Source organism: Pelophylax lessonae (assembly GCF_965119305.1).
Source record: "Pelophylax lessonae genome assembly, chromosome: 11".
Taxonomy (NCBI): Eukaryota; Metazoa; Chordata; class Amphibia; order Anura; family Ranidae; genus Pelophylax; species Pelophylax lessonae.
Window position 1 is genome coordinate 188,556,853 of NC_138778.1, and position 15,341 is coordinate 188,572,193.

At 43.5% G+C, this 15,341-nt stretch overlaps 1 protein-coding gene across 2 annotated transcripts in view; it reads right to left on the reverse strand.

Moving 5' to 3' along the window:
- Positions 1-15,341, reverse strand: part of STRADA (STE20 related adaptor alpha) — a 44,515-nt gene that overhangs the window by 14,888 nt on the left and 14,286 nt on the right. For both annotated transcript variants that reach the window (XM_082271999.1, XM_082272000.1), the window contains 3 exons: positions 6,987-7,092; positions 3,149-3,270; positions 310-418 (listed from right to left, as the gene is read on the reverse strand). In XM_082271999.1, the coding sequence (XP_082128125.1) occupies positions 310-418; positions 3,149-3,270; positions 6,987-7,092 (337 nt within the window). The remainder of the gene's footprint in view (positions 1-309; positions 419-3,148; positions 3,271-6,986; positions 7,093-15,341) is intronic.

The following is a 15,341-nucleotide window of genomic DNA, read 5'->3' on the forward strand; positions in this document are numbered from 1 at the left end:
TTTCCCTTCAGATTTTCTTATCGTGTGTACGGGTCTTTACGGATCTAGGTGAAAGTATCTAAAGACAAAACTTTATTTGGATAGATCAGCCAATGGTTAGAACCCTTTGTTTTTTTTTTTTTTTTTAAATGTCTGGGTCCTGTTAGGGAAATTTTCCTTCCGGTCCCAGAGACACAACTGGAAATGAGAGAAAATTTCTTTAAAGTGAAAGAAAATTCCCTCAAACAATTGTCAGTAGATATCCATCAACGGTGCTCTAAATGTCTCCTTACCAAATTACATTTCTATTCTTTCTAGGTATCTACTTACCATAAGCCATGAAAGGGGTGACCACCCAAAGCTCATTGTTGGCTATGAATGTGGCTCTGTATGGGAGGATGTTGGGGTGGTTGAAAAGCTTTGACACATGAAGTTCCGTCTGCAAACAAGAAGACGTGATTAGTATTGACAGACGCCTAGTAATCCTAATAACCTTGCATCATCATCTACCAACTCACTGTAGTCAAAATTCACTGAGTGCAGTTTGGAAATGCAAAACAATTTTGTAGGACATGAGGGGTTGTAATAAAGCAAATTGCAGAGGGTGTTCTCTAAACAGCTAGCTGGGTGCTCTGCAGAGTGCCCAGGAGCCACTCTGAGAATTTTTTATTATGCAACCAGGTCCTTGGCTGCCAGCTCTACCCATTCCCTTCCATATTGCAGTACTGGTTCCTCATGGCAATTGGCAGCCTTGCTAACCACTTGCTAATTGTGGAAGGCAGGAGGCAGAAAAGGTGAGCAAAGCAGGCGACAATATGAACTGGTTTGCATATCCAAGTTCTGTGCCTCCTTGGTGGTCTACAGATGATATGCCCAGGCCTACAGGCACTTGAGGGTACTCCGCTCCTACAAGTAAAAATCCTAATTGCTAACAAATTTCTCAGAACCCCCAAACACACTCACATACATACATACATACACACACACACACACACACACACACACACACACACACACACACACACACACACACACACACACACATATATATATAATTTTTAATTTTATTTTTAGCAGAGACCCTAGGAAATAAAATGGCGACCATTGCAACTTTTTATTTCACACAGTATTTGCGCAGCATTTTTTCAAACGCGTTTTTTTGAGAAAAAAAACTTTCATGAATAGAAAAAAAAAAAAAGATGTTAGCCCAATTTTTTTTGTATAATGTGAAAGATGTTACACTGAGTAAATAGATACCCAACATGTCACACTTTAAAATTGCTCGTGGAATGGCGCCAAACTTCGGTACTTAAAAATCTCCATAGGCAACACTTTAAAATGGTTTACAGGTTACCAATTTAGAGTTACAGAGGAGGTCCTGGGCTAGAATGATTGATCTTGCTGTAACGTTCGTGGCGATACCTCACATGTGTGAATTGAATGCTGTTTACATATGTGGGCGTGACGTACGTATGCGTTTACTTCTGCGTATGAGCACATGGGGGCACTTTAAATTTTTACACTTTAGCTTTCATTTTTTATTTTGATCACTTTTATTTCTATTACACACATCCCTTGTAATAGGAATAGTGCATGACAGGTCCTCTTTATGGAGAGAACCAGGGATCTGGGGTCAATAAGACCTCAAATCTCTCCTACAGGCTGGAAAGTATGAAAAAAAAAAAATCTCGGCTCAATGGCAGTATTTACAACTGCCAGGCCGGGCGTGACATCATAACATTGTGCCTGGGCCTCCGAGAGTCATAGAGACTGCCGGGGACGTCCCCTCTCGCCGTCTATAAGACCGATCAAGCGGCTGAACAGCCGCCATGATTTACTTCGCCAAAAGAACAATCGCCGGCTAAAAAAAAAAACTATATATCTGAATGATGCCTGCAGCTGTAGGCATCATTCAAATATCCCCACTTAAAGCCCAGGATGCCATATGATGTCCAGCAGTAGGGCAGTGGTTAAAGGGAAACAACAATTTCATAACGGAAGTAATATTGGTGCTTCTGACAGATTTAGCAGATAAAGTCAGCATCCCCTGACCAATACAGAAATGAAAACCAACCCGAACTCCAGGCTACCACTTTTTATTGTCAGAAAGGTAAATGTTGGATCACATCATCTGTGCCGAACAGGGTTAGTGGACCAATGTTCGAGTTGGGATAAGGATAGAGTACGAGTTGGGATAAGGATAGAGTACGAGTTGGGATAAGGATAGAGTACGAGTTGGGATAAGGATAGAGTACGAGTTGGGATAAGGATAGAGTACGAGTTGGGATAAGGATAGGGTACGAGTTGGGATAAGGATAGGGTACGAGTTGGGATAAGGATAGGGTACGAGTTGGGATAAGGATAGGGTACGAGTTGGGATAAGGATAGAGTACGAGTTGGGATAAGGATAGAGTACGAGTTGGGATAAGGATAGAGTACGAGTTGGGATAAGGATAGAGTACGAGTTGGGATAAGGATAGAGTACGAGTTGTCTCAATAAAGGTCTCAGTTGAGGTTTACCCTATAATTACTCTATGAACACACAGTCATATAAAATAAGTACCTTGATAAATGTAATGAAATGCGTAAGCTGCTTTAATCTGTCATCACCATGTAGCAAATTAAGATTTGAACACAGATGTTTTCAAATTGCTGGCTACTTACATTTATCAACATTTGGTACAAGTGATCAGAGGACACTTGGAGCCTGGGCTCCGCTGCTTTCGGACCCTGAAGTGAGCATTGTCTTTTCCCATTATACCTTGATAAATAGTCCAGCATCATATTTGACTTCTGCCCACACTCCAGTTGTCCAGCAACCAGCACTGGAAACTGCTGGTCATTTACCAGTGGCTGTCTGCAACTCATGGTGTCCTTCAGCACCCCCATGCTATCTACATACTGTGACTGCAAAGCCTGAACTACTGTCAAAAAATAGATAGCACAAGAGGGATTAGGCGACACCATTAAGGAATACGGATAGTTCCCAAAGTTAAGTAAAGCAGGCAATAAGTGGTAACCATTCCCTTTTTAAAAAGGTACGTTTATAAAAGATACTTGAAAGTGCATTCATCAGGGGGTATGCAGCAAACATCTGAGGTTAGAAAGAAGAAAATAATATAGCTACTGAATATAATTAAAGGACACAAAAAAATGGAGGGAAGATTACCTGCAGGAAGGCCACCATGTCATTGGTGCAAAACTCCAAGTTAATTCTTCTGATACAAACATACTCTCCCGACGGTTTGTACCGTGCCAAGTTTACCGTCATTAGGTCTTCAAATCCTCTCCCTGAGGAAGAAGGGAGAACATCAGCGGACCATCGGATTCTAAACAGTACAAAATCACTTTGTAAACTAAGCTTGGACGAATCCAAGAAGATTTGGACAGGTCACTCTAAATTCTTCTCCCTTATATTTCTATCAATGAACCCAGGTCCTCCTGATTGACCGAGGTGGAGATCATGACATCATCTCCCCGCTTCTCCACCTCAGCAAATCAGAGGAAGTCTTGTATATATTGATAAAAATACACGGCTTCTCCTGAATAGCACTAGAAGCACCAAGCTTGACTCTCTGGCAGCAGATGGGAAGTTGCCTGTACTGCTGTTCGAACACAGCCGCACTTACTGTATGAAGCTAATGCTACTTACAGTCCATCACAGCACACCCAGTGGCCACATCATTCTGTAATAGAAATATTTTGTTTGGGCCAGCTTGGCCCAAATTTAATATTTAAAGTGACAAACAGTGAATTTAATTTGTTTTAGGATGGTGACATTGGTGACAGAGTCTCTCTGAGTTTATTTCAAAATGATCAGCAATGCAGACACCTAGCTAGGGGCTTCCCTTAAGGTCTTAGATTGGGGAATTCAAAAACCTGAGATCACTCTGCCTTGTTCCCGGGTCGGAAACAAGGAGTTTAGAGATATTCACAGAGCAGGACTACCTGCTGCACAAAATCTATTCAGGAAATGATCATTAGAGGAATAGATAATAGGCAAAAATGTTGCCACACTGAGCTAAAATGCTTGGCTACTATGTACCTGTCCCAGGCTGATGATATACAGAGCCTCGAAAAAGTACTCACGCCCCTGAAATTTCTCTCATTTTTTCATAATACAACCAAAAACGTAAATGTATTTTATTGGGATTTTATGTGATAGACCAAAACAAAGTGGCACCTAATTGTGAAGTGGAAGGAAAATGGTTTTCAATATTTTTTTACAAATAAATATCTGAAAAGTGTGGTGTGCATTTGTATTCAGGCCCTTTACTCTGATACCCCTAACTAAAATCTAGTGGAACCAATTGCCTTCAGAAGTCATTTAACTAGTAAATAGTTAGTCCACCTGTGTGTAATTTAATCTCGGTATAAATACAGTTGTTCTGTGAAGCCCTCAGAGGTTTGTTAGAAAACCTTAGTGAACAAACAGTATCAAGAAGGCCAAGGAACACACCAGACAGGTCAGGGATAAATTTGTGGAGAAGTTTAAAACAGGGTTAGGTTATAATTTAAAAGGAGTGATTAGAAGATTATAGCAGCACTATATAAAGTTCAGATTATCTCCAAAAAGGAGATTATTGTTCAATACCAGTTCAATGGAATTCCTTAATGAGCAATCCTTATCCTTCACCAGTGTAACTATTAGTCAGTACATGCGCCTTCACCACACCGCTCACTCACCAGAAACACTTGCACACTGCGCCTTTAAGAGAATTGCTCTGATCACTGGTTCCAATTCACTGCTCACTCCCAAAGAGGACGACCCCCTTCCTCATAGTTTCACTCAGTCTGCTGATAATAATCGCACTTGGAATCCAGAACTACCGTTAGCAGTGAAAAGCATAAACGATCATTAAAAAATAGAGGGGGGGGGGGGCTCATAGGGTAGTATGTTCAAAACCACTCCATTTATTGATAAAGTATCCCCACCTCCCCTCAAGCATTGCACTTACAAATTAACATAAATATGCGCTCTCACCATCCGTCGCTTACTGTCTGCTGATCGGTGGTTCCCGGGTGGCGAGTACAGCGTCCAGGCGTCCTGTTACCTAGGTGACCGTGTGGTCACGCCCTGACATGTTTCCTCATCACGACTTCGACTGAGGGTGCCCTCAGATGGTGAGAGCAGGACAGCAGTACCGGAGCGCATATGTTACCTGCCTTTAACGTTTTGTTGGACATATTGGCATGGTATTTATGTTTTTTTTTAAGTGCAATTTTTGAGGGGAGGTGGGGATATTTTATTAATAAATGGAGTTGTTTTGACCATAGTACCCTATGAGCCCCCCCTCTATTTTTTATTAACCTTTATGCTTTTCACTGCTAATGGGAGTTCTGTATTCCAAGTGCGATTATTATCACTGACATTCCGGGCAAGGAGAGCATTAATCCGAGAAGCAGCCAAGAGGCCCATTGTAACTCTGGAGGAGCTGCAGAGATCCACAGCTCAGGTAGGGGAATCTGTCCAAAAAAATAAGGTGATATCACCCTTCTCCTGCGTTTAGAATCCAAGCCCCCCGACCACACACCACGGGACTTCCAACTGGCGTCTTGGATAGCTAGGTCTTGCAGCCCAAAGAGGACTGGGGTAGTCCAACGGTGCTACAGACAAAAAGAAAAACAAAGAAAGGGCGCATCGACCTAGCGCATTATCCTCAATAATAGGCTTTATTTATGCAACATGTAAAAAATGGCTACTCACAAGCACAGATGTAAAAATGATCATAACAGGCTCAATTGCTCCAGTGTCAGGAATAGTCCATATGAAAGTCCATAATCCAATAAGAGGACGGCTGACGTGTTTCGAGGCTTAGCCTCTTCCTCAGAGCCAGGTGGCTCTGAGGAAGTCATCTTATTGGATTATGGACTTTCATATGGACTATTCCTGACACTGGAGCAATTGAGCCTGTTATGATCATTTTTACATCTGTGTTTGTGAGTAGCCATTTTTTACATGTTGCATAAATAAAGCCTATTATTGAGGATAATGCGCTAGGTCGATGCGCCCTTTCTTTGTTTCTTTTTGTCGGGAGAATCTGTCCACAGGACAACTATTAATTGTGCATTCCACAAATCTGGCCTTTACGGAAGAGTGGCATGAAGAAAGCCATTGTTAAAAGAAAGAAAGCCATAAGAAGTCCCATTTGCAGTTTGCGAGAAGCCATGTGGGGACACAGCAAACATGTAGAAGAAAGTGCTCTGGTCAGATGAGACCAAAATGTAACTTTTTGGTCTAAAAGTAAAACGCTGTGCGTGGCAGAAAACTAACACTGCACATCACCCTGAACACACCATCCCCACCGTAAAAACATAGTGGTGGCAGCATCATGTTGTGGGGATGCTTTTCTTCAGCAGGGACAGGGAAGTTGGTCAGAATTGATGAGAAGATGGATGGAGCCAAATACAGGGCAATCTTGGAAGAAAACCTGTTCGAGTCTGCAAAAGACTTGAACCTGGGGTGGAGGTTTACCTTCCAGCAGGACAACGGCTCCGAACATACAGCCAGAGCTAAATAGCTCTAGATCAAAGCATATTCGTGTGTTAGAATGGCCCAGTCAAAATCCAGACCTAAATCCAATTGATAATCTGAGGCAAGACTTGAAAATTTCTGTTTACAGACACTCTCCATCCAATCTAACAGAGCTTGAGCTATTTTGCAAAGAAGAATGGGTAAAAATGTCACTTTCTACATGTGCACAGCTGGTAGAGACATCCCCAAAAAGACTTGCAGGGGGGCTGCATACAAATACATGCCACACTTTTCACATATTTATTTGTAACACAATTTGAAAACCATTTATCACTTTCCTTCCACTTCACAATTATGTACCACTTTGTGTTGGTCTATCACATAAAATCCCAATAAAATACATTTACGCTTTTGGTTGTAACATGACAAAATGTGGACAATTTAAAAGGGCTATGAAGACTTTTTCAAGGCTCTGTATAGCAATTAAGGCCAACATGCTGCCCAACTAGCACAGAAAATATCAACTGTTTACCTATGACAGTGAGGAGCTCGTAACAGCTATTATCCGGAGCGTATATACCCATGGTGTCCGGACCGCGACAAGACGCTATGGACTCCGCGCTGGCAGCTTCATCGGGCTGAAGGTGAATGCAGGATTGAACACCAAGGTAGACAAAGACAAGAAGTAGAAACAAAGTCACTTTGTCACATTACAATATCTCACTGAAGAGAAAGGGGGTAATTTAAAAAAACAAGTGCATAGTGACAGCACAGAATAGCCGTAAAAGGTAGTTTTGAGGTGAAAGGACCATCTGGTGGCAACATTTTACTGTAGTGACACTGGTCATATGCTGAAGACAAATAAGGCCTCATGCACACTGGGCATTTTGCTAACTCTCCTAGACTTCTTCCCTCTTAGCAGCAATGCTTTGGCAGAAAAAAAGTGCTTGTAAACACATGTAACGTGCATCAAGCACTCGGGCGTCAATTCATTTCAATGGCCAGAATAATCATTAATGCTGTCCATTGAAATTAATTACGCGCCTATTGTTAATGCATTTTTTAGAATCGTTTACCGGTGTCAAAACGCTTTTTTCTGCCAAAATGCTGCTGCTGACACACTGGCAGTGGGGTTTTATTCTGCCTCTAAACGCTTATGTGTGCACGGACACATTGCCCAACATGCAGGGACATTTAGGAGGCAGAAAAAAAAAAAAAAAGCACACCACCAGATGCCCTTTACAGCCACACAAAAAATGTCCACCATGCATGAGGCCTAAAGCAGAGCTGCTACTTGCACCGGATAGGAGGCAAACTGCACCTGTCTTGATAAATTCTCCCATAGACTTTACATTAGTAGAAGTATGAAGATCACAATACAGAAACAATGATGGTTGACAACACAGCGTAGGAGTCCCCACAAAGTATGTGGTAATGAGAGTTATTACAACATGTAAGTTATACTGGATTTATGTAGATGACAGTTAGATTTTTTTTTTTAATGGTCAGAATTAACAGCTACAAACCAAAGCACATCCTTCAAGGCTACACCGATTGCTCCTCTAATGGGTATCCACACACACTTTATTTATAATAGATTAGAATAAGTTAGAAATTATAGATATATTTTATAGTTTTAGTTGTAAAACTTTTACCATTTTTGTAAAGACATTCCTGTGATTTACAATCCCTTCCACATAGTTCCTGGTTCAGCAATGCAGCTTCCTGTGTCACTTTCTGTCCCCTAGTCTCCTCACTGGGCAATTCAGCAGCATCAACTCTGTCCAATGAGCTGACCCTTATAGCAGTAAATACAGCCAAAATCAAAACAGAAAAATCAGCACAAGGGACATAACTTAGTCAGTATGAGGTGTCCCTTGTGCTTATTTCTTCAATTCTGGTAAAAATCTTCATCCGTCCTGTCCTCAATGCTCTTCCCACCCCCATTATCTTCTGGTGTGGTGGGGATTAATACAGCTAAAGGGCCATACACACAGGACGAATATCGGGCGGCATCGGCCAGTTCAATAGAAACTGGCTGATATTCGGCCCATGTGTACAACAGCTGGTCCAACAGAAGCAGACCCTGGCTTCTGTCGAAGGGACATGACTGAAAAAGATCTGCAGATCGGCATTCGATCAATGCTGACAGTTGTAAAGGAAATTTGTACATCCTGTATATTATTGTATTTTATTTTGTATATGCACACAGCACTAATCATTTTTTCATTACATGTTTGCATTCTTTCAAGTCCTGATTATAATTAGCCTGCCTATGTTACGCCCCTTGTTACCATAAAAGTACAACTGTAATAATAATGTGATACCTACGCAATCATGTGTATAAAAGCGTTCAATTGCGTCAAATAAAACAGAACCGTTATTCTGGAAAGATGCAGAGTCAATTTTTTTGTGTCTGTTCCCTACTGTAGTAGCTATTAATTTAAAACCACTAATCAATATGAGGATAGGAGTTGCCCATCTATAAAATGTCCTGGACACAGCCAATGGCTGAGAGGGCTGACTGGTGTGTGTTCTGGTGGGTGGGCGACCCCCTGTCAGAACACAAAAGCTCAGTGGAGAAGATTGCTGTACTAATATTGTTTTTTTAGTACAGCGGTGCCTCCCGACCTATTCAGTTTTTTTTTTTCGTTCAGCTTGCTAGGTTGAATGAAAAAAAAAATGAATAGTGTGTACTAGGCTTTTGAAGCAGTCACAGGCTTTCATCAAGAGAGCCTGACTGTGCATGCCATTTCCAAGCAGCTGCTCCATTCATAGAAGCATTACGATAGAGTCTATGAATGAAATAGAATATATGAAAGTAAGGGCAAAGCTATCAACTATCTGCCTCTCCCTCATTAATAGATCCCATTCTATTCACAGAAGCTGAAGAATGGCTTCTATGAATGGAGGAGCTGGGCAGAAAGGGTGAGCATAGTTGGGCTCTCTCTATGAGAGCCTGTGACAGCCAGTTAGAGTTCTTGCTGCCTTTGAATTATAGGGAGGTAGGGGTGGGGGGCAGGATGGAGAAAGACTTCTATTAACAGAAGAAGAATCAGCACAAGGGACACATCCTAATGACTGTAAATTATGTCCCTTTTACTAGACAGGAAATTAATGAATCTTTCCAATAGTGCCTCGGACTGCAGTAAAACCTGTCAGAAGCACTAAATTCTTCCAGTCTATCCGAAACTTAAATAGAAGCTCCAGGCTCCCCCCAAAACAAATACTGTAGCAGCTGACTCCTAGTATCAGGGCACTTACCTGTCCAGGCATTAGGCAGTGTTCTCACCCGAGCCGATTCTTCAATCGGCTATCGGGTGCTGGTGCGGCCATCCTGACTAAGGGAAACAGCCAGTGAAGTCCTGCAGCCTCACAGCTGGGTTCCTACTGCAAAGCGTGCTGCATTTTGTGAATGGACTGCAGTCTTCTGTGACCTGTGAAGTGTCCCAGAAAGCGTCTGGGAAAGTGGGGGGGCTAAGTACCCGCTCCATTCGTTGCGGGGAACTGAGCTAGAAAGGGGAGCAGGTACCTTTCAACACCAGGAACACGCTCCCCCTTAAAAAGGGTACCAAATGTGGCCACCCTTTTGGGGTGAAGTTCTGCTTTAAACAAAGGGTATTGAGATATGAATGGCCAAAATATAAATAACATTTTTTTTTTTAAATCACGATTGGTAAAATGGAAGGATACGTATCTTTTTATGTATCAATGTAAGTTAATACCACAAACATTTATTTTAGATCTGCATTTAGCGGCTTGAATTGGAGTTCTACTTTATCCTTTCCTGGGTCGTTGTATTTATTTTACTAATTTATATGGGGCTGAAACATTTCATCATTGGCTTACAGAGAACACTGGACCATCAACGTTAGCCAGTCGCTGCAAGGGCTTCATTACTGTGATGCGACAACCCAGATGCTGCAACCACATTGTTGATATGCTTTTATGTTATCTTCGTTTTTTGGGAGTATGAATTTGCACTTATTTTTATTAAAGCCGTTTTATTTTGAGGTAATGCGCTAGACCTGTGACCCAAAAGGAGTGTAACATATATGGCGACCCACAGGTATACATACACAACACAAACTGAAGGGCCAATCTGGGGAAAACATCATGCACAAGCATGGAGAGAACAAACTCCATGTAGACAATGTAGTTTGTCAATTGCACCGAGAACAACAGGGGTGACAACCTGCCCACCATGCTGGAGGAAAAGCAACATGCATCATTATCCTGATCCTCAGCTTATTGGTCGTGCAAGACTTACACTGCAATAATATTAGAATAAGGGGGAAGCTGGAGTTATTTTTTGACAATCAAACTTTGTTACATACTTTCCTGGTGACTTTTGCAATCATTCAACAATGTGAATACACTGCTTGAGATAAGAGTGGTGGCATGGGTAGTTTTGCCTGCTGTTTCAGAGCACCATTACTGGCACCCCCATGCCATTAATATGCAACAACGGCAGCTTGCTATGTTAGTATCCCACACACTGGTTTAACCAACTCCTTAATTTTAACTGCTGTTAACATTCATCCACGTCTTATATACCATTCCTATGAGCCCCTAGAGATGAATAGAGCAAGGGCTTCAGAGTTGAATGAACCCCCCCCCCCCCCCTGAGATCCACACCTCTCTGCATACAGGGCCCCCCTGCGGGGGTCCACCTCTCTGCATACAGGGCCCCCCTGCTGGGGTCCGCCTCTCTGCATACAGGGCCCCCCTACGGGGGGCCGCCTCTCTGCATACAGGGCCCCCCTACGGGGGGCCGCCTCTCTGCATACAGGGCCCCCCTACGGGGGGCCGCCTCTCTGCATACAGCGCCCCCTGCGGGGGGCCGCCTCTCTGCATACAGCGCCCCCTGCGGGGGGGCCACCTCTCTGCATACAGCCCCCCCCCTGCGGGGGGCCACCTCTCTGCATACAGCCCCCCCCTGCGGGGGGCCACCTCTCTGCATACAGCCCCCCCCCCCCCTGTGGAGGGCCACCTCTCTGCATACAGCCCCCCCCTGTGGAGGGCCACCTCTCTGCATACAGCCCCCCCCTGTGGAGGGCCACCTCTCTGCATACAGCGCCCCCTGCGGAGGGCCACCTCTCTGCATACAGCGCCCCCTGCGGAGGGCCACCTCTCAGCATACAGCGCCCCCTGCGAAGGGCCACCTCTCTGCATACAGCGCCCCCTGCGGAGGGCCACCTCTCAGCATACAGCGCCCCCTGCGGAGGGCCACCTCTCAGCATACAGCGCCCCCTGCGAAGGGCCACCTCTCTGCATACAGCGCCCCCTGCGGAGGGCCACCTCTCTGCATGCGATTACTTTTGTGGAATAATTTAACAATCTGGTAAGTGCATACTAGAGATACTCATGGGCAGAGATGAGAAACCCCTTTCTGCAGAATCTCATGTCAAGAGATTTTACACAGCAGGACGATGTCATAAACCTGCTATTTGTGTGCCAACAATTGGACATTGTACATGTTGCTCATACAGCCACCAGACTGCTTCTTCCTGCAGCTACAGCTTCCTGATTCTCTTCTGGTAATCCACAGCTGTGTCTGACTTCTGGAGGGTATTTTAAACCTTCTCCAAAAGTCAGGTGCCTCATCATTTTACCCTTTATACTGTAAGCACATTACCCTGCAAAGTAAGTCACCTCAAACACAACTTAGTTTGTATATCTAGATGCCACCAGATAGCTCTCACCCATATCATGTGCTGGCCTAATGCAACAAGTAAAATCTGAGAGCTACTACCTCTGTACTGAAAGGCTAGTTTCCTGTCTAGCATGCTGAACCAATGTCATCAGGATTTTAAAGTGAGAAAAATGGGATAAGCATAAAGAGCAAGAAAATCAGAAGTTTTTACCAGCATAATTGTTCTGGGTCAATCACTTAAAGTACTGAAGTCAGAGCTCAGACATGTAGCTTTTTCAGATGGAGAAATAAGACATTGCAGCCTCCATATTTCTCTTATGACAGGTTTCCTCTGAAATGAGGCCATTGCAATCTTTGTTTGTAGGTTTAATTAAAAGAGAAGTATGTTTTTTTTATTTATTTTTTTTTAACCCATACTTACCTAGGTGGATGCAGCATCGATTCGATGCTGCATCTGTCCCCTGCCATCTCTAAGGGTGAGAACTGAGCAATCAAACACTGCTGATCACTCAGTTTTCCCTGCCATTCTGAGCAGAGAACTGGTGACTTCAGTCACAGCTGTCTGCTCTGCAACCCCTCCTCCTCACGCTCACCGGAATGCTGGGCTGTGGAGGGGGCAGGAGGGGCTGGCTCAGGCTCTCAGTGGCTCCCTTATAGGCTGACCCAGGTGCCAATGGTCAAGGCTCCTGGGTGGATCCCGACCATATGGTTGCGATCTTTCTCTATTTATGTTTAAGTAATATAAGGAGCATATGTTGGTTTATAGTACTACATGTCGTGCACTGTTTTTGCTGTGTAAATCGTTTATAGGGCACTGTGGTTTTGTTTTTCATTTTTCTGTTGTAAAACTGAAAAAAATGTTTTAATAAAAATGACCTGATAAAAAAATAAATAAATAAATAAGAGCCTCAGAATGTCACTTCAGAGAGTGCTCCAGGCAGGCTGCAGTGACAAATGATAGGGAAGACATTTGTTCTGACAGCTTCTGCTGTTAGCTACATGGCAGAGCCATTCATTTGGGATTTTTATTTTCCCTAAAGCCTGGTACACACTACTAGTTTTCTTCGTTCAACCCAGCGGGCTAAAACGAAAAAAACCTGACAGGTCAGGGCGGAGTCGCTGTACTAACAATCCGATGTTAGTACAGCAAACTCCCTTTCTGTTCTATTGTGTCTTGCCAGGGGGACGGCCCCTCTGCCAAAACACTCTGGTCAGCGCTCTTGTCCATTGGCTGAGAGCGCTAATCGGCAGACCTTTTTTGGTCATGCCCCTTTGACTGGACCGGCTACAGTACACACGGGCCAAAATGTTGGCCTGAAATTCGGCCTGTGTGTACAAAGCTTAGGGCATACTTTAATACAGAGCAAAACAGGTAAAGTGTATGTTCAGCGGAGAGCAAGCTATCCTCTAACAGTCATTTTGACAATGCAAAAACCTCAACATACTACTAAATGCACATGAAAACCATTTTCAAATGACAGCTTAAATCTGTGTCATGAAACTACTAATAAAAATAAAAAATTAGCAGCAGGGAGAATCCTTTAGCATTTTATGTTGCTCCAAAATCGGATGACAGACCATATACAGGAACAAGACAAAAAGAACAAAGTACCCTTCCTTTACAAGAGGTGGACGAGCATCACACACAGCACATCAAGTACTAGAGAAGACCGAGATGCTGAAAATGTCCATGAAAATGAAATGCGAGTGTCACATACAATACAGGCAGCACTAGTATGGATTACAGACTCATCCCTGCAGCCTGATCTAGCAAGAGAGGGCAGTACTTATCTCTAGGATCTTTTCATATGCAGCCTGTTTATTCTGAGTTTCTCTCTTTCCGTACATCACAGCAGATTTAGAATAACATTGTGTTGAAAACCTAGAAATATAGGTTGCTGTCATACTTCCTCTTTACTCCTAGCACTCTGCTCAACGTTAGATCAAAAGTCAGGTTTTTAATTGTATTTATTCTGCCGCTGTCCAAATTATGCCCTTGATGAATGCATACAAGTCATATTATTGGGGTAGATGATCCAGGTGCCATTATACAGGGAAACAGGAGAAAACATCTCCCACTTGGCTGCAGGCCACCAAATATTTAGCAATTTTTGTTAATGGTCAGTCCTGACAGAAATTCAGAGCAGGTGCCACCCCCCCCCCCCCCCCCCCCAGTGCTGGGGACAAGATAAGCCACAATGCCAGTGATCTCAGCAGACAGCAAATTTGAATTTAGCCCGGCACACTGTGTCACAGTCTGAACAAAATATTCCCACAGGTTCAATACTTCTGATACAACCCATGCTGCTACCCTGGTTGCAACCTCAGTTTGAAAAAAATAGCCAACTCACCTGACCTGCTATTGGCTCCTGACACAGTCCTGAACTTAAGAGTCTGTATAAGAAAGGAAACCCACAACTGGACTGTAATGGCCATGGAGGCGGAGGGGGCAATACAATTAAAGGGAAACACCAGTCAAAAATAAAAATGTTCCTATTCATAGTATGTTAAATATCTTTATCTTTGATATTATTCATTTTCTGACTAGTTTGTAGACCTACCCAGCCCCACCACCATCCCTCCTATCCTTCACAGAACTTGATCTCCTCCTGTCTTCAAAGCCGCATTTACGGGAGGGAGGGGAGGGCAGGGGGGACAGAGAGGTCACATGACCGGCGCAATATATGAAAGAAATTAAAGGTACAATGGAACATTTTTGAAAGTTTAGAAGGATACAGATCCATGTCTCTTGCTCATTACATGTGAGTAATGAGTTTTAGGATCCGTTTCCACTGATGCGACTTGTCATGTGACTTTGGACACACAGTCACATGACAAGTCACAGCCCATTAATGGCGCTTTTCCACTGCATGGAACCGTACCGGTTCGGCACGCTTTTGTGCTTTTCCACTGCGGTACCGCATGGTATAGGGTCGGAACGGTTCGGTACGGCACGGTATAGGTTTGCTTTTCCACTGCATGGAACCGAACGGTACGGCTCTGAAAAAACAGTACCTACTCGATTGTGGTTCCAACAGGTACCAAACTGGTACCATATCCCACAATCCTTTGCATGCAGTCACTACTAGCCACTGACTGGTCAGAGAATCCCACCCACCCCGTTGTTATCCCACCCACTTAACTTTAGTACTACTTTAGTGGAAAAGCAAACCTATACCGTACCGTACCGAACCGTTCCGACACTATACCATGCGGTACCAGCAGTGGAAA